The sequence below is a fragment of the Misgurnus anguillicaudatus genome, chromosome 8, assembly GCF_027580225.2.
Source record: "Misgurnus anguillicaudatus chromosome 8, ASM2758022v2, whole genome shotgun sequence".
Classification (NCBI taxonomy): Eukaryota; Metazoa; Chordata; class Actinopteri; order Cypriniformes; family Cobitidae; genus Misgurnus; species Misgurnus anguillicaudatus.
This window is the reverse complement of record NC_073344.2, coordinates 9,484,774-9,512,511: the sequence shown is the minus strand read 5'-3', so window position 1 is coordinate 9,512,511 and position 27,738 is coordinate 9,484,774. Positions and strand designations below refer to the sequence as shown.

Genomic DNA, 27,738 nt, shown 5'->3' with positions numbered 1-27,738 from the left:
ATTCACAATGCATTTCCAATAAGAAAAATCACACATGACATCTCTTAAGTATACTCTATTATTTTTTATAATAATCGTATGTTATTGTATTTTACAATTTGCAGTTCTTTATAGCTACTCTTCACGTATGGATATTTTTTCTATTTATTTTTTTCTTAAAGAAACACAACTGAGAACTCTACAGCAATAAAATAGCAACATCTGAGCAATACAAATATTCTTTTGTGTTACTTAAAGCTTCAAAATAAAAAACAACTTATGATCTTATATGCCGTGTTGTCTCAGCAGAATGCAAGATGCATAACAATGTCTAGCAGTGATTTCTGTGTCTCCAAGTGAAATTTTGTAAAAAGTAGCCTACTTGCTCTCTCTCTCTCTCTCTCTCTCTCTCTCTCTCTCTCTCTCTCTCTCTCTCTCTCTCTCTCTCTCTCTCTCTCTCCATCCCTAACGCCTCTTCCTTCCTTTCCCACCCAGAGAATGAGAGTGGAGTAAGCAAGTTTTCACCGAGTGTCAACAGCACAGATTTACACGAGCACGCGTATACTTACACATGTATATTGATGTAGAAATGCGTAATAACGCGCGGCATCGTAAGATCCTAATGGACTATATCAATTACTGACGAATTGTTTGGATTATTCTAACGGATTATCAAAGAGTTTAGAGAAATATTCAAGTCATGTTTTATTTAATCTGCCTTCTGTGTCTCGTCGCCATCTCAGGTATGTAACTGCAGATGTAACTGGATCGATTCTCTTTTCGAATCAATTATGATTTATTTGTTTGAAGCCTGAGTAAATTCACGTTTTTAGTTAAAAACTTGAATAAATATTTTGTGTTTGTGATGTTTGTTTATTTGTGATAAAAAGTGATGGCAAAAACCAAATAACCGCGGTTATAATTATTGCAATATCGTTTACATATTGTATAAAGTCAACATGGTACATTTATGATTAATAAATTAATTAAAATTCAATCAAACTTTGCTGAAAACACAGGCTATAGCAAAAATGATGGTTATGCTTGTAAAGGTAGGCTAATCCTTTCAAAGTTGTTGTTTATGGAGCCAGACTGTTGCGCTATGGGCACCGGGGGTTTGAATCGCGCGCATCCTTTACCAGTTCTTTCCCTCCTGTGAATTTTTATTATGTGCCGCCTAAAAAATTAAATGTTATTTCCTTATGTCAGTTTTTTCCGCTTATTAGTTTTATAGCTCAAATCTGACATTTGTGATTTTTTTCAAATTAGTTTTTTTTCCATTTTGTGCCAAAAAGAGTTAAAACATGATGGCCTCATTCTGTCACTGGGGCACTGCCTATTTAAAAAGGCCTAACATGTACCATCTGGGTACAGATATATATACATTTGGTATACTGTATGTATCTGAGGTAGTCTACTAATATAAACTCTTTGGGGTGGTTTCCCGGACAGGGATTAGACTAGTCCTAGACTAAAATAAATGTTAGAGCTGTCCAAACTGAAAACAACTTGCACTGACATATATTAATATACATCAGTGCCCTTTTTGCCTCAAAATGCACACAACTAATGTTTTTAGTAAGGCATGTTTGTTAAAACTAGTTATATTTTCTAATTAAACTAAGGCCTAGTCCTGGTTTAAGCTAATCCTTGTTCGCGAAACCACCCTATAAGGTGCCAATGTGTACTTTTAAAAAGGGCATCAGTGACAGCTATGGACCATTTTTACTAAAGATAGTAGCCTAAAGTTTTTTTTAACATGTTGATTGTTTGATATATCCAGTGCAGTGACATGGTAATTTTGTGCAACAAATTGGTTTAAAAAGTATGCCTATTTGTGGTGGAATGCATACCCCCGAGATGATTTTGGATGCTCTTTGCTTCCTGTTTCATTGTTCTTGTGTTGAGAATGGCATGAAGCAGCAGAAAGCCAAAGGGAAATGTGTCAAAGCAAAAATGTACAAGTGACTCGCTTGTTGTTTTGTCACTTACATTCAACATTTATACATTTCGTAGATGCTTTTATCTAAATCGACTTATAGTGCATACAAGATAAACATTTATTTGTGTGTTCCCTGGGATTTGAACCCAAGACCTTTGTTGCTAATGCAGTGCTTTACCTCATTATGTCTTAAAACATTTGACCAAAAGATGCACAATCTCAGCCAAAGCATATGAAGAGTTTCGTTGCAAAACGAGATTTTTTTAATTTTTCAGAAATCTCGTTTTTTGGTTGTGCATTCCAATTAATATCAATTTAACTGCATTTGGTTTGTTTTGATATAAACCTTCATAACTTAAAAAAGACGGCTAAGTAGCACCATGAAGAGAAAACAGGATACACACATCCAAAAAAGTCTTGACCAGATCAAAAATGAATCAAAGAACAGATAAAGATCTGCACACTGTAAAAAATCCCTTTATTTAAGAAGTGAAACTGCAACGTTTCGGTCAAAGACCTTCGTCAGGCAAACACACACACACACACACAAACAAGGACCATTATTAAACAAGAGTTCACAGGTTCAAACAGTTTCAATTAATGACACCTGTTAACAATCAAGGTCACTCAAGTGGGCAGCTAAAGTGGTCTCATTGAAGTAACACCTCAAAACATCATATAACACCCAAACATTCTCCCATCATCTTTTTGGTGTATTTTTCAAGTGGGATTGATCAATACTTAAATCACATGAAAAAAAAAAAACAACTCACTCTTAGGTACAAAAGATATCAATTAGAAACATGAATTAAAATCAAGTTCTAAATTCAATCCCTTAGGAGAAAGAGTATTTAGTGTGTAAATGTAGTAAGCTTCTCTTTTTAATAGGAGATTGTTAACATCAGTGTAGAAAGATTATGTCTTTTTGAATTAAAATGTACTGCTACTGGTTTTTTTTTGATCATTTGTGCGTATACTACTTCGATGTTCTGCAATTCTAGTTTTTAAAGCTCGTTGTGTCTTACCAATATACGCCAACCCGCATGGACATTTAATCATGTAAATAACATTTTTGGTGGTACAAGTGATGACACCCTTAATTTAAACTCCTTCCCTGAATGGGGATGAGAGAAGACCTTTGTTTTGGTGGTAAAATTACACTGGGCACAACGATTAATTGATGTGATTTAAGTATTGATTAATCTTATTTGAAAAATATATCAAAAAGATGATGGGAGAATGTTTGGGTGTTACTTCAATGAGATTACTTTAGCTGCTTACTTCCTGACGAAGATCTTTGACCGAAACGTTGCAGTTTCACTTCTTAAATAAAGGGACTTTTTACAGTGTGCAGATCTTTTTCTGTTCTAAGTAGCACCATAAAACAAAATAATAGCAGGATAACATAAGAATAAACATGTTTTGACAAAAATATTAAAAACTGAGTTATCTCATTTTGCAAGGAAACTCTTCATATACAATATAATATCTGAAGATGTTATACTTTTTTTCTCGCAGCAATTTTGAAGAAACTTTTTTTGGTGTTTTTTGACTTTGTTTGCATATACATACTGATGTATATCATAATGAACTGTGTTCACCCTCAGATGCTGTCATGGATCTCACCATGACCTCCAACAGGGCCACGTACGCTCATCATTTTCGCCTCTCCTGTATCTCTGGTGAGCGTGACACCGATGGCATTCAGCTGAACATCAAGAAAGACAACAGCATTGTTCGTCTGCTTAATCCACCTAATTTTATTGTGGAGAGGCCACAGGCTAAAGAAGTGGTGGCCACTGGATTTACAGGCTTTGACCACATTGGGTTTTTTTTCTGTCACTCAAAACGAGGATCGGACCACCTTGCCAATGTTACACTAATAAACAACAATGGTAAAGGTATGGAAAGCACAAAAAAGCTCATTCTATGAATGTGTTTTGACTGTAAATTAGTTTATAGAATTAACAAACTACTCCGTTTTTCAAAAATATTATTATAAATTGGTGCTGGTATTTAATAGAATAATGTTGTTATGTATTACAAGGTCATTTTCGACCGATGATGATCACTATGACGGCCAGTAAAGGTGAAAAAGTGCATCTAACCATGGAGGTCCTTGGATCAGAAAGACGAGACATTCAATGGAAATTCAATGGTAAGTGTCAACAATTAAATGAATGGTTGTGTAGCAAAGAGCAGATTTTAAATTTGAGTTGTAGTTTTCATTGACATTAACATATTTTAAGTTAAGAAACAGTACAACTTTCCATCTTAGCAGTTACCAGGTTGCACATTATCTGGCAACTGATCTGAGAATTAGTTGATAGGAACAATGTATACAGTATGCATGTTAAATGTATTTTTCATCTCAGTAAATAGATTGTACAAGCAATATATCCTATTTTTCAGGTAACTATTACTACATGACTCCAATAGCTGACGTTCATAACAACACAGCAGTTCTGGAGCTAGAGAAAGTTGATGAAACCCACGCTGGGATCTACGGTGCTGGCTATGTTGGAGACAGTCCTCTCCTTAGCGCCTGGATGCGTCTTATCATTCGCGGTAACATCATCAGCGTCATATCACTGTTTTAAGATATGCATGATATGGAATATTGTATGCGTCATCTTACATTATTTCCGATGTCTTTGTATTCTCCAGAATGCCCAAATAACAAATGGGGCTCAGAATGTGATAAGGATTGCCCGGAGTGCTTGAATGGGGGTGTGTGCCATGATAAAAATGGGGACTGTGTTTGTCCTCCAGGCTTTATGGGAATGCGCTGTGAGACAGGTGAGACAAAGCATTTTGAGTTGCGTCTTTACATATTTACATTTTAGTCCTAATACGGTATATTCAGGTACAGATACCTAGGTAAAGGGTGTACCAAAAATGGCTTTGATTGATACATGCGGTCATATTTATGGTTGGCACAAACCATATGGGTCTATTCAGATGTATTTTTCCTCTTGTGTAGTTTTATTTGTTTTTGAAGATGCTAAGATCTTAATTGTAACTAATTTGACTAGTTTCTACCAAATAACAGATTCATTTATATCGTGTCAAAAGTAAAAATAAATGTAAAACAAATTTAATTTATATTTATATGAAGAGTTTGGTTCCAAAACGCGATAAACGCCATTTTTGAAAAAAATGAGTTACTGCCAAAATTAGTATTATATCAGGTCAGTATTTAAAAGTAAATTCTTAAATTTACACAAAATCCAATATCCGCCGTGTTATTCTGTCATCTTTTCTCCCTTTTTTCCCAAAACACAATAAACGCCACTCCTCTTTTCTACAGAATGCAATAAATCCTCTCCACAAATTACAGTGCACCATTCCACGCAATGTAAACAAACAATGGTGGCGCGTGAGTACACGGAATCTTAGTTTTCCTCATCAACTTTGTACTTTGTGATCAACAAACAGACAAAAACAAAATAATACTTTAATGGCATTGATAAACCTGTGGTGGTTTTCTGTGATGGCCGGGAAAGAAATGTAAGCCATCAACATCTAATAATTTACATGAGAGGCACTCCCGACAGCATCAAGCTTCTCATGCTAACACATTGACCCCAGGGGATCTTATGAAAAACTTTACATTATTTTACTCAAAAGTCAACGAAAATCGAGCAGGACCAAAACATTTTACAGCTGATCACTGTGAAAAAATGATAAGCGACGACATCAAGTATAACAGCAGCAATGACAGTGTTCTTAATAAAGTAAGTGTTTTGATTAATGCCATTAATGTTTATTTTTTTAATCAGTGTGTACAACTGTTCAACTAAATGAATATAACATAGCAAAGATGAATGCAAATTGAAACATTGATTGAATAGATTTATAGCATTTTGAAGAAAAAAACCTGTCATGGATTTATTGCATTTTATGGAAAAAATCATTCGTTTTTATAATAAATCTTTGAAAATCAAGTTATGGATTTGAATTGTTTTATGTTTTTATAACTTAAAGATGCTATGTGAAAGTTTGTAAAAGAAAATAGTGGTTTTCATCTCGTCACTATCTTGGTATAGAAAACACGTTTTTAACGAAATTTGTCAAAATGGATTTATTGCATTTTGGAACCAAACTCTTCATATATTTGCTATCCTGAATGATTACATTTTAAGTTTATTGGACTTTTCTGTACAAATTTTCTACATTTTATACTTGCAGCCTGTCGTGAAGGAATGTTTGGTCGGAACTGCCAGGAATCCTGTAAATCAGATAATGGTTGCCAGGGCTTGAGTTTCTGTCTCATCGATCCTTACGGTTGTTCCTGTGCCAGCGGCTGGCATGGACATCGCTGTCACAAACGTAAGTTTAACATATGATCACTTTAAATAACAAACATCCCTGCCATGTCATCCATAAAGAGCACAACTTAGACTTATCAGATGTGTCTCAGTTCTGAATATGAAGTTTAAACAGGTGCTGCTGGGATCTGCCAGTAACAATTCAACAACCATCAATCTTACCCAACATAAATATTTCTTACCGTTCTTACCATCTGTTCTCAAGTCTCAGTAGAGTTACGAAAACACTTTTAAATCCTCGCACTGCAGTGTCCATCCAGTGTTATATAATATACAATGCAGACCCAGTCACCTGTCAATGCTCTTTTAATTTCTATAGCCTGTCCCGAAGGGATGTATGGAGCTGATTGTCTTTTAACTTGCAACTGCAAGAACAAAGGGAAATGCAACCACTTTAGTGGCTGTCAGTGTCCTACAGGTTGGAGAGGACAAAATTGTGAGAAATCAGGTAAGACTTTAAGTCTATGTCCATCAGCTCTAAAGTCAACAAATCATATTTGTTTCGCTTTGTCCTATGGTGTTTACATTTTTCTTTCCTCAGATCTTGCACCAGAGATTTTAGACATGGCCAGTAACCTAGAGGGGAATCTGAACTCCAGCCATAAGATTACATGTTCTGCCACAGGCCATCCTCTTCCCAGCCACATGAGCATTGAGCTACGCAAGCTGGAAAGTACTGTGCTTAAGGTGAAACAAAAGTAAAAGAAGTTTAAAGCATATAAACAAAAAATGCTACACTTGTGGACTTATAGTGAAAAGTAAAAAAAAACTATTACATTTATTCATTTGGCAGATGCTTTTATCCAAAAGCTTCTTGGTCTGTAATACTTTCTGTAACACGTTCTGTTATTTCACGTTTTTTACTGTTTTTAGGCATCCCACACTACTATGGACTCAAAAAAAAGCACTGCTATTTTTGAGATTGCACGCTTGTCTGCAGAGCACAATGGTGTATGGGAATGTCGCGTCTCCACCAATGGGGGGCAGGACTCTCGCAAGTTTACCTTAACTGTGAAAGGTGCAAAAAGTATTTATTTCAAAGTAGTAGTATCACTTCAACAAAGATTCTCTCTTCTTAAAAATCTGACTTTATTGTGAACTAGAGCCACCCTATCCAACCACTGCTCCTAAACTTCTGAGGAAGAGCAGCAAACAGCTGGTGGTAGAGCCAAATATAGACACTTACGCCGGTGATGGTCCCATTATTTCCACTAAGTTGTTTTACAAGCCAATGGATTCAGTGGACTCCTCCTGGTCTTCCATCATAGGTGAGAGATTTCAACAAAATCTGAATTAAAATTGGTCCCTAAACATGTCATGATATTTTAAAATCTGTGCTATTCTTCTATGTTTAAGTGTACAGCAGCGATCCCATCACACTGATGAACCTGAAGCCCTCAACCAAATACCTTGTGCGTTTACAACTCACTCGACCTGGGGATGGAGGACAGGGTCCTTTGGGTCCAGAGGCATTAATGGAGACTGACTGTCCAGGTAAGTGACAACCATCTAGTACACTAATGAGTGAATGATCAGAAAACAGGTTTGGATGGCATTAGCTGTCACTGTTAAAAAAAGTTGGGTAAACTTAAAAAAGTAAGTTACCTGGTTGACTTAAAGAGCACCTAATGTTCGATTCACAGTTTTACATTTCCTTTGGTGTGTAAGTGTGTATTAGTACATGTTAACGATATGCAAAAGGTACAAACCCCAAAGTAAACGATGACGCAAGTTATCATCTCCAACGTAAAAAAAATTTTATTGGACTTAAACAAACACACAGATTGTAGGCAACAGTTTACTTCCTGGGATTGGTGATGTAGACACGGCCGACATTATCATAATTCCTCTCGCTTTGGACTGTCAGCCTGTAAGTTAACTCCTGTTAGCATTGCATTGTGCGTGAATCTTTCAAACATGGTAAGGAGCGTTAAATTTTTCGGCTGACGTCAGAGGTCAGGGCTACAAAAATGTATGGTATGGAACCATAAACCACGAAAACACATTGTAGTATACCAAATACACAAAATAACCTTGTTTTTAGCAATAAAATAGGTGCTCTTTGAAAATTTTTGTTAATTTCAACTTAAAAATATTAGTTGACACAACATATATCCAACTTTTTGAGATAACTCATATTTTTAAGTTATATTTTAATGCAACTTACTTTTTTAAGTTAAACCAACAAATATTTCTTACAGTGTAAATCTTACTTGCAGTTTTCGAATTGAGGGGGGCTGAGGTGGTCACGGACCTTCTATAAGCATTGAGGGACCCCAAATAAAGCACAGAAATATAAATGGGGGGCTGGTTTTTATTAAAATTAAAATACTACATGAATTTAAAATTCTTGTGCTCCTCTGCCACAAAGCGATACTGTCCATAATTTGTACCAATTTCGCGAATAAACTAATCCAAAAGATTTCTGTCTAAAAAAAATCTCATGTGCGCCTCACGCTGTTTTCTGAAGGAATTGATGTTAGATTTAGGATTGGGTTAGGGGCTTTTAAAAAATTGTACTCTAAAACTATTATTTTGACACTAATTTGAGGGGTAAAATGATTAGGGTTTGAGGGTAATTTGGGGTTTATTTATTTAAAACGTTGATCCAGGATCACATCTTATTTTGTGAAATCACGGCGACCCTATAATGATTGGGGCGGGCTTAGTTAGGGGACCCCCATCATTTGAAAAGTGAATTCGGCTCTTGAATCTTTAAAAACTTTAAAATTGTATCTATATAAAAGACATATGATCGGGTCTTGAGAATGCGCATAAGAAGAATGACCCGTATTCTGTGTCGCTAGAGCCCACAGCTAGGCCGGAGATTGATTCCAGATCGGTGGAGGGCCGTAATGCCACCATCAGGTGGTCCATGATTGGCAGATCGCGCAAGGCCACTGGCTTTTTAGTGCAGCTCTACGGATCACATGAAGAGAAGCTGTGGGAGGAAACCACTTCGCTTAATGTACTCTCCACCAAGCTATACAACCTGGAGTACCACAGGGACTACCAAGTGGTCGTACTGCTGGTAAACTGTGGCAGCCATGGGCCCCCCTCAAGGCCACACCATATCCGCATCTATAAGCAGGGTAACAGAAATCTTACACGACCCTGCCATAGGATGTGAATATTAGGCATTGAACAGTATGTAGTGGAAAGATCTCAGCGGTTTTTAACAATGTGGTTGTATTTGTTTCCTTCTGCGTTTTTGACTATTTTATGACGTTAAAGGGACATTTCACTTTTTTTGAAAATATGCTAATTTTCCAGCTCCCCTAGAGTTAAACAATTTATTATTATCATTTTGGAATCCATTCAGATGACCTCCGGGTCTGGCACTAGCACTTTTAGCATAGCTTAGCACAATCCATTGAATCTGATTAGACCATTAGCATCGCTCTAAAAAATGACCAAAGAGTTTTGATATTTTTCCTATTTAAAACTTGACTCTTCTGTAGTTACATCGTGTACTAAGACCGACTGAAAATTAGTTACTTTCAATAGCAGGGGACTATTTTCGGGCAGTGTGTAATATCACTACACTACGTCTGCTGCAGCCATGTTACATCAGCAAAGTCCTTGATTATTACGCCAGTTTGAGAGTATAGTTCTTAGACATATTGGCCTAGAAAATCGTAACTTTAAATTTTCCGTCCGTATTATTGCACGGTGTGACTGCAGAAGAGTCGGGTTTTAAGTGGAAGAAATATCGAAACTCTTTGGTTCTTTTTTGGTGCGATGCTGGTGGTCTAGTCAGATTCGGTGGATTGTGCTGGGCTATGCTGGGGGTGCTGGCGCCGGACCCGGGGATCAGCTGAATGGATTCCAAAACGGTAGAATCAGGTGTTTGGCTTTAGGGAAGCTGGAAAATCGGCATATTTTTAAAGAAGTGGAAAGTCCCTTTAAAAACCTTTTGATTGGAAGGTATACAGTATATCTGAAAAAGTAATGCGAAAAATATAATTGTGCCTTCAAAAATAACTTCATTACTAACCCAATTTTCTTTACTTGGGCCCATTAATGAAGAAAAATCAACCAAAAAGAGTCCATAGATGGGAATAAAATATAGTATGCTTTATTTTTGAGTTTTTTATTCACAGCATCATTGTCATTGTACATTTGTGTTCTTCCACAGTTTTAATGAGTTTACTATTACTCTATAAGGTGTAAAAAACATTAATTAAGAAAAAGTGACCCAAAGTTGTGTGTGACCCAGTACAATTACTTTTTATCTCATTTCAGGCCCTTCTTCGCCACGGAACGTTCAGGCAGACGCTTTGTCCATTAGTGCTGTCAGGCTTCGCTGGCAACCCCCTGAGGACCCCAATGGTGGTATTGTCAAATACAGCATTGAATACCAGCCAGTAGGCCGGGGCAACTTGCACCCTTGGGTGGACACAGATGATGGCAACAAAACTACAATGGATGTGACATCCCTCAACGAAAGCACCTTGTACCAGTTCAGGGTGAGGGCTTTCTCCAAGGGGCCAGGGGAATGGAGCACATTTGTAAAAGCCAAGACGCTAGGAAACGGTAAGAGACCAGAGAGAATTAGTAGGAGAAACTTTATCTTTAAGAGTGTATGGTTGTATTGTATTATAATATAAGATACTTCACACTATGTGTATGCAAAAGCAACTCTCCTGAATGTGGTTTGTTTTTATATCACTCAGCAATTGCTAGCTTTATTCCCACCACTCAGCAAGTTGGGAGGCCAATGGCTGAGGAGCATCAGCTACTGTGGGCTGTGGTTGGGTCTGTAGCTGTGACCTGTATGACCATCCTTTTGGCTCTCCTGGCTCTCTTTTACATCCGTAAATCCGTCCTAAAACGAAAACGAACGTTTACCTATCAGTCTGGATCAGGAGTGTTTATAATATTTTTATTTACTCTTCTTGTTTATAGTGTGGTCCCAAAAATTACTTGACACTGCTGAACTCTTAAGTCACATTTAAAATGTATGACTTTGATTGCATTATAGCAACATGTCAAGTTGTACATGCAAACAATTGATGCTAGAACTTAATTTTAACTTTCAAGCAACTTTCAAGTTTGTTTTTAATGGATGTATAATGTCAGTTTCTCTTAAAGGGACACTCATTTGTCACACCACGTTCATTTTCCAGCTCCCCTAGAGTTAAACAATGATTTTTACCATTCAGCTGATCTCTTGGTCTGGTGGTACCACTTTTAGCATAGCTTAGCACAATCCATTGAATCTGATTAGACCATTAGCATCGCACAAAAAATTTTAAGTTACTAATTTCTAGGCCGATATGGCTAGGAACTATACTCTCATTCTGGCATAATAATCAAGGACTTTGCTGCTGTAACATGGCTGCAGCAGGCGCAATCATATTAGGCAGCGCCTGAAAATAGTCCCCTTGGTACCTTTCAATAGCAGGGGACTTTTTTCGGGCACTGCATAGTATCATTGCGCCTTCTGCAGTTCCAAAACTGTAAAATGTTTAACTGTAGGGGAGCTGGAAAATTTGAATATTTTCAAAAAAAGTGGAGTGTCCCTTTAAATCTACATTAGTGCCCTTGCAGAGGAACACAGGTGTACAGTACTTCACAACCAGAGATTGACAACCAAAAAGTCTCTAAATACAAATTTTGACCCCCCCACACACAATTTAATGAAATATTATAAAGTGAAGGTGTGTTTTATTATTCTTTAAATCATTAAACTAAAAAAAAAATAATTATTTATTTTTTGTTATACAATGCAAATGCATTCACATATTTTATGGTGTATTGTTAAGTGAATAAATATAAAGTATAAAATTCAATGTACTAGGGAGAAGAAACGATCTTACAGTTCAACTCAGGAACTCTCACGCTGACCCGACGGCCAAAACCCTCACCGGAGCCCCTCACCTATCCCATACTGGAATGGGACGACATAAAGTTTGAGGACGTTATCGGAGAAGGGAATTTTGGTCAGGTCATCAAGGCCATGGTCAAAAAAGACGGGATAAAAATGAGCGCTGCTATTAAGATGCTCAAGGGTAAGACCACAACCCATAGGGCAACCACATTGTTATCTATGGTCTGTTTTACATCGAGTTTTTGTGTGTCTGTTATGTGCCTTTACAGAGTTCGCCTCAGAGAATGACCATCGGGACTTTGCTGGTGAATTAGAGGTCCTGTGTAAACTCGGCCAGCATCCCAATATAATTAATCTCATTGGAGCTTGTGAGAACAGAGGTGAGTCTGCCATCTACTGGCAATGCAGGTAACTATAGGGTTAAAAAGTTTTTAGGTTTCATTAAAAAAACTCCAGACTATAAAATTGTAATACATAAACCCATAGCACGACACATGCATCATACATATGTATGGTGGCAGTTGTGGCTTACAGGTGCAGTGTGTAAATTTTAGCGACATCTAGTGGTGAGGTGCTGGTGAATTGCAACCAATGGTTCAGTCTACTGCTTACCCCTCGTTTTTTGATCACATAGAGAAGCTACGGTAGCCCCCACTGGACAAACATGTCATCAGAGACAACTTAGTAAAAAAAAGTTTGTCCATTAAAGGTTTCTGTAGAAACATGGCTGCACAAAATGGCGGCTTCCATGTAAGGGGACCCTCGGTATATGTACATAAAAATGTCTCATTCTAAGGTAATAAACACGTAACGGTTCATTATGAAAGGTCTTTATACACCTCTGATAATATAGTTTTGTATATTATTGTGCATTTCTGTCAAGAGATCCTGTTAAAAATTACACACTGCACCTTTAATGGTCAGAGAATTGGGCTTGAAATGTCAGCCAATTTTATACCATTTAAAAGATTCGTGATAGCTTCTTTTATTCACAGGTTACCTTTACATTGCCATTGAGTTTGCACCTTTTGGTAATCTCTTGGACTTTCTAAGAAAGAGTCGCGTCCTAGAGACCGATCCAGCCTTTGCAAAGGAACATGGCACTGCATCCACGCTCACCTCACAGCAGCTCTTGCAATTTGCTGCTGATGTTGCAACTGGCATGCATTATCTTAGTGACAAACAGGTATAAATATTATTTGTAGAACATGGAAATGCACGATTACATGTTAACATTACTCAATCCTTTTTGAGACAATTCAAACAGTGTGTCTATTAATTCTTTTGCTTGTGTATCACCAGTTTATCCACAGAGATTTGGCGGCCAGGAATGTGCTTGTGGGAGACAATCTAGTTTCAAAAATTGCTGATTTTGGGCTCTCGCGTGGGGAAGAAGTGTATGTCAAAAAGACAATGGTGAGGACCAGAATAAGATGAAATTTTTGATAGTAGATAAAGAATGAAGTAATAATGCTCTTGTAGTGTGTAACCCACAAGACTGTGTTATGAGAACCACAGCTAGCATTTAGCAGTGATTTTATCCGAATGCAATAAATTGGGTTTGTCACAAAAGGAAGATGTACAAAATGTGCAAATTGTGTTCTAAAACAAAATGTTAGAAGAGAGATGAAGAGCAGTGTTATATGAAGATGAGCCGAGCTGCTCCATTCTAAACCAGTTACAGTGGTTTGATAGGCCGTGCAGGAAGTAAGCAAGGAGATATTTCCAGGGCCTTGATCAGGAGTTGTGCAGCATGCTCCGTAAGGAATGACCTTATCTTTCTGATATTGTATATTACAAATTGACATGTCTTTGCAATCAGTGAAGGACATCAAAGGCTAAATCGAGGTTTCGTGCAGGTTTAGAAGGAGTAATGGTTGTGTTGCCAAGTTAAATGGATAGGTCGTGCTTTTTCTTGGGTTGTGCCGCAAGCACAAGCAGCTCCAAGGTGGTGTTTCTTCATCCAAGCCGAGATGTCTGCTAAGCAGGCTGTAATGCGTGCTGCTATGGTGGGATCATCTTGGGGAAATAAGAAGAACATAGTAGTGGTAGGAGAATCCATGTGCCTGAATTATATGTCCTAAGGATGTTGTGTAGATGGAGAAAATGAGTGGACCAAGCACTGTTCCCTGAGGGACCCCAGTGACCAGCTGGTGAGCTGTGGACAGCATGCCCCTTCACGACACACTCAAGGATCTATTGAAGAGATAAGATTTGAACCATTGGAGAGGAGTACCGATGATAGGGTGGCAAGTAGGATCTGATGGTTGACTGTGTCAAAGGCTGCCGGGAGGTGTTGATGGGAGGTGTGAGTGTTGGTGCGAATGTGTCTGAAATGGCTTGTAAGAGATTTGGGAAGGAATTGGGTCGAGGGGGCAGGTGGTGGGCTAAGTGGAGAGAAGTTTAGAATCTAAAAAAAAAATTTGTTCGTGATAAAGTTAGCAAAGTCATCAGCTGACAATGAGGAAGTGGGTGGAGCGGGAGGGGGACAAAGTGGAACAGCTGCTTTGTGTCGGGTGCATTACTTACCCTTGCGGTATAGTAAGATGGTTTAGCTGTAGTGCCACTAGCCGAAAAGAGAACAGAAGTAACTGATAGTTCACAGAGTTCAGCAGGGTTGTTAGTTTGGTACCATTTTACTTTCAGAGAATCCTGACTATTTTTTTATAATTTCTTTTATTTACTTGGCATTTTTTCGTCATTCAAATTTGGCTGGGTGGTTAATAACACATTTTTCTTTGGTGTGACAAACTGAAACACATTTAATATCTGACTTTACACAGACTTTAACACAAAATGTGTAGTGTTTGCCCTTTGCACAGCAAAGTAGATATTGTCAGGAAAAAGTGGTCAAGTGTTACTGAGGCGGTAAACTTTCAAAAAGTACAGCTTTGCATCTAAAGAGTTCATATTGGTACCTCAGAGGTACATATTTGGTACCAAATGTATATCTGTACTTAAAGGATTAGTCCATTTTCTTAAAAGAAAAATCCAGATAATTTACTCACCACCATGTCATCCAAAATGTTGATGTCTTTCTTTGTTCAGTCGAGAATAAATTATGTTTTTTGAAGAAAACAATGCAGAATTTTTCTAATTTTAATGGACTTTAATAGAACCCAACATTTAATACTTAACTCAACACTTAACAGTTTTTTTCAACGGAGTTTCAAAGGACTATAAACAATCCCAAACGAGGCATAAGGGTCTTTTTTTGTCATTTTTGACAATAAAAATAACAAATATACACTTTTAAAGCACAACTTCTCGTCGTGTAGATCCGGTCGTGATGAGCCAGCTGACCCCACTACGTCACCGCAATACGTCATGACGTCAAGAGGTCACAGAGGACGAACGCGAAACTCCGCCCCAGTGTTTACAAGCGTCTTGAAAGAGGACCGTTCCTACGTCGCTGTATGTCTACTGATACTAATTAATGTCTTTGTGGCAGTTTATTGTTTAAAATGGTCCGCAAATGTGCGTTTTATATATGTAACACGTGACCTCCCTACGTCACTACGCATTTACGTTAGGTCGTGCTGGACCGGACCTTGACAAAAAGTTGTGGTTTAAAGGTGTGTATTTTTTGTTTTTCTTGTCAAAAATGACAATCGTTTCACTAGATAAGACCCTTATGCCTCGTTTGGGATTGTTTATAGTCCTTTGAAACTCCGTTGAAAAAAACTGTTAAGTGTTGAGTTAAGTATTAAATGTTGGGTTCTATTAAAGTCCATTAAAATTAGAAAAATTCTGCAATGGTTTCTTCAAAAAACATAATTTCTTCTGGACTGAACAAAGAAAGACGTCAACATTTTGGATGACATGGTGGTGAGTAAATTATCTGGATTTTTCTTTTAAGAAAATGGAATATTCCTTTAAATGGTCCAGATACCCGTTTTTGAAGGTATTGCCCCATTGCCAGCTCTAGGTACCATTTTTTGACCATTTTTTTTAATATAGTGTATCTACCTTCACTTTTATTCAGTTTTTGCATAAGATTTTGATTTCAAATAATGTGGCTAAAAGTTAAATTGGTTGTTTGTTGTTCTGTCTCAGGGAAGGCTGCCTGTGCGATGGATGGCCATCGAATCACTAAACTACAGTGTCTACACCACAAAGAGTGACGTGTAAGTGGAGTCTATGCAATTCTGGTGTTTGTTTTTGTCAGTATACTTTTAGACAAAGACAGACAGAATATGCTCAGCACATCAGACACCTTAGGAAGAGTGAAAATTCTGAGCAGCATTTTGGAGTAAAATTAAAAGTAAATAAATCGATTTTTAATAAAACATTTAAAATGAATGCAGTTGCATCCTGTTGTTTCAATTCAAAACAACAAGCATGTCATCCTTCAAAGTTTTTTATGGGCAACTGATAAAAAGCAGGAAGGAACTGATAACATAAACCGGGAAGCTCAAAATTAGAGTAGCCTATTCCACAAGACCACAGTATGCTTGTCAAAACTGCCTATATTTACCCCATTTAAAAAACACTACATAGTCAGACTGTCTGACTCAGACATTAGTCTTATCCTGTATGTATGTCTAACAATTTTAGTGAAAGTAATATGTCTTCAGCATGTGTATCCTAATTATGTAACCTATTCGAGAATTTGTGACTCGTGCTGGCAAAATGAGTCAGAATGAGCAAAAATGAGTTATTTATATTTTGACATTCTCTATAAACGATTTGTTGGAATCTGACAAAAAAATGACAGAGCTACACCTGTTTAAAGTTGATAAAGTCAATTTTGAGAAATATCGACTTAAACATTTTTGAAGGTTAAAAACAAACATCATCCATACCTTAAAAGCACTTATTACACGGCGCTCTGGAATGCTTGATTCTGATTGGTCAGTTGAGACATTTGCAGGTTCGTTCTTTTCAAATAATAACCGCTCCAAAATAATAACGCATAGCCGGTACTACTTGCACAAGTAAAATCGCTCCGCGCCAATAAAGATCAATAAAGATTACTGTCTGTTTGGCGCCATCTTGTGACAAACACTCGACAACCACGACAAGACACAGACAGCTTACTGAGACTGAACTTGACAAAATAGAGCATGACAGCTACGAAGCCAACACACACAAAAATACAGAATGGGCATTAAAACTTCTCAAAGACTGGCTAAAAGAGAAAAAAATGGAGACAAGTATGAAGCAGAGGATCTTAATAAGGTATTACGATCATTTATGCATCTGTGCAAAGTTTCGCGGAAGGATAAAAATGTTAATTTAAAACAAATATGCCAATAAAACGTTTCAAATTCATATTCATGTCCAGTTTTGTTTCTTATGTGGCAAGTAGCCGTGTAATAAGCGGGATAATGTAGAGGCAGCCGGTAGTTATTGGGAAATAAGCCCCTTCAGTGTGATACAAGACCCTCCGCTTCGCGTCGGGTCCTGATCACACTGTCGGGGCTTATTTCCCAATAACTACCGGCTGCCTCTACATTATCCCTTACTGAGAATACTAATAGATTTGGCACACACAAAGTACTAAATATAAAAAAAAAATATGTTCAACTTTTTTCTTTCTTTTATTCAGTGCTTTAAGTGGGCCGATATGCGCTGGTACTCAGTACCGCCACTTCCAAATATAGCTCTTGAGCGTACCACCACCTCTCCATGCGCCCAGAACGTGCTTTTAGCGTACCGGAACGCTCATTTGCATATCCGTTTAAATCAGAGGTTTTAATCCTTTGGCTGCGCTGCCGCTTTTCAGAGCGTCCTTCACAATGCACGCTTCCTAATTTGTCCCACCGACAGCAGAGACTACATTACCCATACACCCTTGAGTTTTAAAAGCTTTAGTTAAAAGCGCATTCGTTACTTTTGCGGATGTCAGTGTCAACAACTCAACGTGGTCTGGAGTGGTGTGTGTTTGTGTGTGAAACGCGCAATCATAGCTGTTCGGTTAAAATGAAAATACAATGAACACTTAAAGGATAATTCCGGTATTTAACACTTTGAGTCTCATTTCTGGTTTGTTTTGGATGAACTACAGTGATGGACACAGAAATTTTGACAATGGGTCGAGTCTTGACTTTTCGACTCATTTAGAAGCGTCTCTTGACTCTTTCAGAATGGAAGTCAATGGCCATGCACAAACATGTCATTAAAACAACACTTAACGTTCTTTTTCAAAACTGTACTACTCACCGAGTGGTTCGTGGTGTTCGTTGATGATTAAAAACAAATATATTGGCGCAATATATGATTCCAATCCGTGTTATTTGCTATAGTGGAACTATTTTTTCAGATACCTCACAACCGCGTATATACTTCCGCTCTATATTTGAGTCTGAAGCATGAATGAACATAGTCCAACAAACTGTAATAAAACGGTAGCATACTTTCAAAATCAAGTTTATTTTTAACACTTACACCATCCAATATGTTTTTTTCATCAGCAGAACAATAAAGATGATATTTTGCAGAAACCCCGGTGCTCCGCCATGCAAGTCAACAGATCCGCACACTTTAAGAGCTATAGCATATATATCCAATACAACAGTAATCCCCCATAACTCCGTGTGACATTATTGACGTCTTGTGAAGCAAATCAATCAGTTTTTGCAAGAAACTGAACGTTATTTACAACACTATTAGCGTAAATGCCAAAGCAGGAAGTGCGCTTTACGTTCAAGGCGATCTCTTCCACACTGGTGCTGTTTGGTGGCTGTTGGCTATGGATGTTGGTCTGTCTGCGCCACCTATAGAGCGGGAGCGTGAAGCGCACTTCCTGCTTGGCAAAAGCTCTGCATTAACGCTGTAAAATATTTATATATATATTCGAATCTCAAAACTGAAAATCGAATGTCAACCCACGGAACTAATATTCGAATATTCTGGTCCAGCCCTACAAATATGGGAAAAAATTCTTCTGAGAGAAACCGAGCGAAAAAACTACAACCTCATGTAAACAAACAGGCCCTTTTCTGTTTCCCGGCGGCAGAGTGATATATCAGCGAGCAAACAGTCTTCCAAGAGAAGTCAATGGAATTTTACAAAATGCCAAATAAAACACGACAGAAACTGTATTTCGCTACACAACTTGTTTTTAATCATCATCAACGAACACCACGAACCACTCGGTGAGTAGCACAGTTTTGAAAAGGAACGTTAAGTGTTGTTTTAATGACATGTTTGTGCATGGCCATTGACTTCCATTCTGAAGCAGTCAAGAGACGCTTCTAAACGAGTCAAAAACTCAAGACACGACCCATTGTCAAAATTTCTGTGTCCATCACTGTAGTTCAACCAAAACAAACCAGAAATGAGACTCAAAGTGTTAAATACCGGAATTATCCTTTAATATGCCCTCCTGGTTTTAGACTTTGAGTAGTAAAAGAACAAGGTCAGAATCAGAGGACTCACTGGCTGACATCCCACCAAGCCAGAATGATAGCTGCAGGGCAAACGCAAGCTTTTTCCAATACCCTTTTGTAGGTACGTGACAATCTCCGCTGTCGCGGCTGTCAGTTTGGTTCCCCTTGACGCAACTTCGGATTTCCTCAGGTGATGTGCAGAGTAAAAACATTTTTGAAATTGTAATATACATTCAGTTTAATTTCTAAGTAAACAAAATTTCAATGAATTTGAATAACGCGCATAGGAGTTTTACCACTCGCAAAATGGAAAACAATGGGACAAAATAAAGTGATGACTTTCAAGTTTTAAATGGCCAGTATTTTGTTATTCTTGAACATTTTATTTTTTTTCAAGCTCTTTCTATCTGAACAACTAATTTTAGCATTTAACCATGTTGAAAATTTTACTTGCATTTAAAAGTGCATTTATTTATGTTCAATAGCTCTTTCTAAGGGTATTTTTTCAAAATCCTTTTGCGCATTTTATTTATCTCCAGTAGCTATTTCTAGCTCAAGCTAATCCACAAACTTATAAAAGGATTTTTTTTACAAGGTCGTCTGTTGACTGCTGTATATAAACCCCTTAATGTAGGAAGAGTCGAGTCAGCCAAAAATAAAAAAATAATAGAGTACCGGACCCTCCTTTTGGGCCACTTAAAGCACTGCTTTTATTGTTTGAAGATCTACAAGGATCTAATATAATGTTACACATCAGATATTTTTTTCAAACAGTTAACCAAACATTCACTTAAAACATAACAGATTATATCTACATGAATTCTTGTCAAAACAGATATTTTTAAATCTGTAATTCTGTGTATATGTGTGTATATATATTGGAGATCTGTCAGTCAGTGCAAGGAAGATCATTTTCATGTCTTACTGTGGGTTTACACCAGATGCGAGTTCAACGATTTGCGCGAGAAGATTACATACAAGGTCAACGCAAAGACACGATCAGATGCGTACTCACGTGGGGCGATGCAAATGACGCGATATGGACGGCGCGTTTGCTGTGAAAACACGCGCTATTCGCCCTCAAACGTGTCTTCTCCCAAGTTGAAAATATTCAACTCGAGCAAAAAATTCGCATGACACAAATTAAATCCCGCGAGTAATCTAGAGTGAGCAACGCGATGCGATTGCACGCTTCGCGTTTGGTGTAAACCCACAGTTATGGCTCTAAATAACTCTTTTAACATCAATCAGGTGCCAAACTTTATCTCTCTTAATAACTCTCGAAACCAAAATGTCACACGCATGTGGATGGACACGCATATTTGATTTAGGATGGTACACCTTTCAGACAATGTACAAATAAAGATCATTTTACATGTTTAATAGGATTGCTAGACGAGGGCTAAATGTACTTATTTTTATGAAAACCTACATTTTGATCAAAATGTATACTTTCTTTTGCCTTTAGCTCAAAATTAGACACTGCACATTCCGAGTCATGTAGCCAGCACGGGTCACATTTAGTTTAGATTGTACAGTTAATGCAGTCATACTTTAGGCATTAAGAACTGTCAAACCCAGGATGTTGGAGGTTGTGACCTCACCAAACCTTAATCTTAATTAATCTAAAATTAATATAAAAGTTTTTACTTAAATTATAAATAACTGTCTTGTCTGTTTCAGTTGGTCTTTTGGAGTTCTTCTCTGGGAAATTGTAAGTTTAGGTAAGTTTGCATGTATTAGTTTTCAATCATCTCTACAGTATGTATTGCCTGTATTCATGACACATGTTTCAGTCTGTATCTGTTAGAGATGATTGATGAAGATGACGCTTATGTTATAAATGTGTCTTACTGAAGGTGGGACACCATATTGTGGGATGACCTGTGCCGAACTCTATGAGAAACTGCCTCAGGGATACAGAATGGAGAAGCCCAGGAACTGTGATGATGAAGTGTAAGCATAGATCTCCATGTCTTTTAACTTCATTTATTTATATAACGCATTTAAATGCACTGTTGCTTCACAAATTAAAATCCTGTAAAGGTACAGAAATATGTTACACAAAAACAATAAGATACATTAACAAGAAAAACAAAAGCCAGGCAAATATATACAGGGGGAGACGTTTCAAAGTTTTGGTCCTACTACTTACAAGGGGCGGTCTCCTTTTGCCTTCTTTTTTGAGTGGGGGACAGTCAACAATGACTGATTCCCTGATCTACATGACCTTGCTGGTGTGTAGGACCCTAATAGATCACGGATGTAAATCACAGAGTTGTGAAATGCTTTAAAAACCCAAAGTAATATCTTAAAATCAACCCTATATTTGACAGGAAGCCAATGAAGATACGTAGGTCCCCTTGTATGGAAAGTAGCCATTTTGCGCCACCATGTTTCCACAGTAGCTCTAAACAGACAAACTAGAGAGTGTTTTGTCACTATGGCTGCGTCCGAAACCGCATACTGTATAGTAGGTACTGAATTAGATGAATTACATGGGATAGTGAAGCGTCCATCGTATGCACACTGCAAAATCTAACCGGAAGTAGTAGGTCATCCGGGTACTTTTCGCATACTGTTTTTCGAATACTATGTATTCGGACAGACTACTCGCCTCGCCTACTGCTTTTCGCGTACTATATAGTATGTAGTAGGCGGTTTCGGACGCAGCACAAGTTTGTTTTTGTTCGACTTCTTCATTGGTGTTTTTAGAGGCAGCTTGCATCTTCACTTCAAGGGGAGGGTGAGCGGTAGACTGAGCCGTTGGTTGCAATTCACAACCTCACCTCTAGATGCTGCTAAAATTTACACACTGCACTTTTAAAAAACACAAAGATGTTTTTCCCAATAAAAAATATTTTTTGTAAATTAGCACTTTTATCAGACTCAATGGATTTTGCTAACAAACCGGTATTTCTGAATGGCCAGAGGCCGGGATTAAGCATATTTGAAGTGAAAGTATTTGATGAACGTATATTATGTGCCAAGAGCATTTGGTTTATATCAGTGGCGACCGGTGACTTCTTTTTTCGAGGGCACTCGATGCGAAGTTCGTCACATTTATGTAGCCCCTCATGTGTGTGCTACGAATCGAGAGATCCTGCGTGCATCATGTGTCTTGTCAAAATAAGTGCCTGCTGCAGACGCGTCTAAAGGGTTTATGATAAAAGAGACGCTCGCGTTTGCCAGATACTCGCATAATCTCATTCGTAATCAGAGTTTACTTTTAAGGGAGTGTCTTGCGTGTATTTTGTGAACTTCTCTTTTATCATAAACGGTTTTGACGCGTCTGCAGCAGGCACTTATTTTGACAAAACACGTCATGCACATGGTTTACACGACGTAACAAACACATATTTTGAAAACGCAAGCAACACACATGACACTCCGAACACTTATTATGAGGCGCCCCTCGGATGAGCAGTCACGAGCCGCCACTGGTTAATATCATTTATTTTTTGACAGAGGTGGCGTTTAGCGGCTTTTGCATCTGAGCTTCTTAATTATTCCAGCTTTAGAAAGTTTTGAGCTAGGTGTTTGCATCAACATACAGAACCAAGACCCATTGGACTTTACAGAAAACCTTAAACAGCAGTCACTGAGATACAGTCTTCCATGTGTGACAAATAGCCCCTATTAGGCAAATAATTGTTAAGAAATGTAATTCTTTGTAATTTTCAGGTATGAACTGATGAGGCAGTGCTGGCGAGACAGACCCTATGAACGGCCGCCGTTTTCACAAATTTCTGTCCAGCTCAATAGGATGCAGGAGGCCCGCAAGGTAATTTGTTTGGTGCCTGCTAATGCACAAGCTACCTTATGATTACGGGCCATTTTCTATAGAATTTAGCTCATTGTTATGCAGTTGCGAGGCTGTTCAGGCTGGTTCATTAGGTCACTAACCAAGATGTTTTTGTCTTAAGTCCCAGAAATAATTTTAATACATTTTATAATGCAAAACATCATCCAGTCACATTCAACCACAATATCATTCGAATTCAATCAATAAGTTAAAGCTTTGTTTTATGTTTGCAGGCCTACGTCAACATGGCTCTCTTCGAGAACTTCACTTATGCTGGAATAGATGCTACAGCTGAAGAGGCCTGACTACCAGCCCCCCCAGACCCAAGCCGGGTTCACGGCCCAAGGGAGGCTCATCGCAGCAGGGCTTCACGCTACTGCCACTCCCCTGTGGTCAGGTTCCATTCCTCAAAGAGACACTCCACCAAGATCACATGGCTATAGAGAACAGACTGTGAAAGGACACTCCTGTGATTCTCTTTTGCTAGATTCTGGTTGGATATCTCAGGACTAGAGACATACTGGAAATGGGACTCAAGGGGAAATGGAACCTGCAATATGAGCTACATATGTAGCAGGCTGGGTCTGTGGGGATCTGGACCGTGTATTATCTGGACTCGTTTTTTGTTGGGAGAATCCTTTTGTGAACTTGTTGATATGGGCTGACATCAAATGCGGTTCAGTCCATGGACAAAGGTGCCAGTATTTTTCAATGTAGCACTTACTAATGGATATATGAAGAGCTCAGATGCGAAAGCCGATAAACGCCACCTATATTGACCGAATGCGCTCAACAGGTATTATACGTTCATCAGATAGTCCTGTTTGTTGGCAGAATCCGTTAAACACCACAACATTTTCTAAGCAAATTCCTCTAAGTGCACGGAATAAGAATTGAATGAACAATGGAGCGTGGACGTCATGGTGCAAAACTTCTTTACCCGGTTAAAGATGTTTATATACAGTATTAAGATATTGACCTCTATTGAGTTTTTAACCTTTATACAGAAAGCACAATCGACAGTGACTCATGACTTTTTTAGAAGTGAAGATTCTAGTGGGTTTTGCAGCGAAAGATTACATACAGTAACACACAAACTTTCTGCCAATCTCATGTTAATATCTCCAAAGAGTCTTTTGTGTTGTCAGATTTATAAAAGACATAAAAGCCTTTCCGTTTTTTTTCTGTAAAAGGCAGAACTCTTGGAAGCGTACTGTGGGAGGAGATAAAGAGTTACGAGTACAACACAGCTGTCAGATTTTGATTTACTTTCGCCTGCGGTTCTGACTCCTGAATGGGGTATTTTTACGCTGGGACCGCTCCATCACTCAGTTGTAAATGATTGGCAAATCCGGCATCGAACTGGGCCTTGTTTATAGAAATGCAGGTAACAAACAAACCCATTCGCAATTACCTTGCTGTCTGCGCAAAACAAACTGCATCCACTGTTGTCTTAAAGGAAAACAGCACCGTTTTTCAATATTTTACTATGTGCTTACTTCAACTTAGACAAATTAATACATCCCTATCTTTATTCAATGCGTGCACTTATTCTTTGTACAGCACGTTGTGAATGTGTTGGCATTTGGCCTGGCCCCATTCATTCCTTAGGATTCAAACAGGGATGAATTTAGAAGCCACCAAACACTTCCATGTTTTTCCTATTTGAAGACTGTTGCGTGAGTAGTAAGTATGGTGGCACAAAACAGAACGTGGCGATTTTTTGAGCGGATGAATATGAGAACTATATTGTATGGCGGAAGAGCACTTAGTTTGCAGTACTTCAACCTCGGCGTGCAGTAACATCATCACTCCTGACTACTCCCCCTCTCGATCAAACATTCGTCAATATTACTGAGCACGAGGTCGCCTTACAATATAGTTCTCATTTTTTGTCCGCTTGAAAAATCGCCATGTTTTATTTTGTGCGACCATACTTCCTTGTGTAACTACTCACGTGACAGTCTTTAAAGATGGAGGGCATGGAGGTGTTTGGTGGCTTCTGGATTCACCCTGTTTGGGTCCTGGGGAGTGAATGGGGCTGGGCTAAATGTTGACACGTTCAGGATGCGCTATATAAAGATTAACTCTTTCCCCGCCATTGACGAGATATCTCGTCAATCAAGAGAAAACGCTTCCCCGCCAATGACGAGTATTTCCGTCTTTCCGCAATACCGCTATTATCTACTAGGTGGCGCCCTTCCGCAACTTTTTAAAACCGGAAGTATTGCCCTATGGCAAGCAGCTGCATGTCCATGTCTGTTTTATAGATCGCTCTGAATGGGATCTCTATGAAAAGTCCGTCACAAAAATTGAATTATCTCAGCTTTTTGCTCAAAATGTGGTGTTTTTGCAGAAACCTACCCATATTCAAAAGCTGATTACAAAAGAACCACTGAAGGTAGGATGAAACAGGTTTTTTTTGTTTGAAAGCAGAGGGACTGTTCTTTCATATGGTATATTGTATGTTTATATATTTGAAGAAGAACATTTTCTGTAAGGCATTAAACTTTTGGGAAAATCATGAAAAACGCTGGCGCTGGCTGGCAACTTTTTTAAAAAACGCTGGCGGTGAAAGAGTTGGGTGTGTGCATTGAGAAAAGATAGCTGTGTATTAATTCGTCTAAGTTGAGTTTCGATTGTTGTTTCGATGCCGATGCCGTGGCGGGGGTTTCGATTCCGATGCTTTTTCGATGCTTTCCTGGAAGGGGAGAGACACTCTCAAATCTCATTGTTGTGCTTAATTTTAAAAACGGGACAACATACTAACCATATAACTCACTATAAAATGAACATATGAACATATATGAAATATTTAAGCAAAATAAGTCAAAATACAAAATAAATGAGAGCAATGGCATTCAAGGTAAAAAAAAAAGAATAATTTTAGCAGCGAGTATTGTTTTTTTTTTTTTTGTAAACTCTGCGAACACCAGCTGCGCGTTGTTTTTTCACAGCAATGAGATTTGGGTGTGTTTCTCCCTTTTCAGTGGGGTATCGAAGGGGGTGTCGGAGTCGAGGCCCTTGACATGGTATCGGCATCGAAACAATAATTTTGGTATTGTGACAACACTAGTTCTTACCTCAATTTGGACGAATTAATACATAGCTATCTTTTCTCAATGCATACACTTAATCTTTATATAGCGCATCCTGAATGTGTTAGCATTTAGCCTAGCCCCATTCATTCCTTAGGATTCAAACAGGGATGAATTTAGAAGCCACCAAACACTTTCATGTTTTCCATTTTTAAAGACTGTTACGTGAGTAGTTACACAAGTAAGTATGGTCGCACAAAATAAACGTCGGTATGTATCAAAGTATCGATATTTTTGACAACACTAGTAAGAACATAGTAAAATATTGAAAAAGGTGTTGTTTCCCTTTAAAACAGGGTTACTTGGAAAGCTGAATAAGGTTTTCTTCTCCCTCCTTCTAAAAACACACTTCTTTCGCCGTGCTATTGTTGATTCTTGTTATATAACAAAGTTGTCACGTGCAGTGATGCTTGTGACTTCTACTCAAAGGAACAATGCTAATGATGAGTGTTCTCACTCTGATTGACGTGTGGGCAGGCTTTTCCAGAGGAAGTGCCCATAAAAGGAATAAGGGGTCCATGATACGTAAAAGTTAATCATCACTTTCTGAACTGCTTTTTTGAGACGTTGCCTTTGTTTAGCATGAGAAATACAACTCTTTAACTGTATTAATAAGTCAGAATGCATGAAATATTGTTAACCGCCCAAATAGAAATGAAATGACTAAAGTGACATTTGACATTTAAAAGAAAACTTTATTATTTGCATTTGAACTTTTCATATACAACAGTGTATTTTCCTTATTGAAATTTGTGTCTTAAGTGCATACTGTTTAGCTTCTGTTTATCATGTGATGTCTATAAGTAGTGATGTGTATGACGTATGTATGAGATGCATTAGCCGTAACCATACTGAATGTTAGACAATGTGTTTACTTTGATAAATAAAGCTAAATCTATGTGGTGACGGGTCTCATCACAGAGAAGTGCCAGGCGTAGGGACTATAATGTAGAACATAAAGTACTGGTTCTTTCGCTCTCAGTAGTGGGGTTGAGGTCAGGCTTCTTCCCTGCTGCAGCTTGCTGATCTGTCAAAGATATTTCCTCCTATTTTGCCACAGGCCCAGGACCTGTCAGTCAGTTTCCTCTGACTCTCACACACTCACACTTTAATGAAAACAGAAAACATTTTCTTGCTAGACAAGCCTTGCCTTTAACAACTTGTATGGTTTATTTTAGCATTCGTTACTGTTAATAGGTCTGTTTGTTTTTTTGCTTTGTTTTTCAGCACCACATTGTGGTTTTGTCTCTTCTGCATCCCATTACTTGTATGTTAAAGAAGGTTAAAAAACTGAAGCCAAACGCATATTTTTTATTCAAGACATGATGTTCATTTCTACATGCATTTTAACAACTATCATGAATTAACAAATTAGCATTAACTAAGAAAGAATAATAAAGTTTTTAACCAAATACT

General features: G+C 38.1%; 1 protein-coding gene across 1 annotated transcript; it reads left to right on the top strand.

The window, feature by feature from the left end:
- The first annotated feature begins 490 nt into the window (after window positions 1-490).
- Window positions 491-27,736, top strand: tie1 (tyrosine kinase with immunoglobulin-like and EGF-like domains 1). Its single transcript, XM_073870269.1, has 22 exons — window positions 491-722; window positions 3,529-3,822; window positions 3,969-4,079; window positions 4,334-4,489; window positions 4,589-4,720; window positions 6,113-6,253; window positions 6,572-6,700; window positions 6,794-6,939; window positions 7,126-7,270; window positions 7,356-7,520; window positions 7,609-7,746; window positions 10,498-10,788; window positions 10,929-11,122; window positions 12,056-12,266; window positions 12,355-12,465; window positions 13,081-13,271; window positions 13,388-13,501; window positions 16,142-16,212; window positions 21,103-21,143; window positions 21,279-21,375; window positions 23,104-23,203; window positions 23,458-27,736. The coding sequence occupies exons 1-22, from the start codon at window positions 680-682 to the stop codon at window positions 23,527-23,529; spliced, it is 3,093 nt and encodes a 1,030-aa protein (XP_073726370.1). The 5' UTR covers window positions 491-679; the 3' UTR covers window positions 23,530-27,736.
- The last annotated feature ends 2 nt before the right edge of the window (window positions 27,737-27,738 follow it).

Bases quoted from the DNA above. Each gene is read 5' to 3' on its own strand.
- tie1 (XM_073870269.1), top strand. From the start codon at position 680: ATGTTTTATTTAATCTGCCTTCTGTGTCTCGTCGCCATCTCAG. The intron at 4,490-4,588 runs GTAACATCATCA...TGTATTCTCCAG, and splicing joins GATGCGTCTTATCATTCGCG to AATGCCCAAATAACAAATGG. The intron at 7,521-7,608 runs GTGAGAGATTTC...TCTATGTTTAAG, and splicing joins CTCCTGGTCTTCCATCATAG to TGTACAGCAGCGATCCCATC.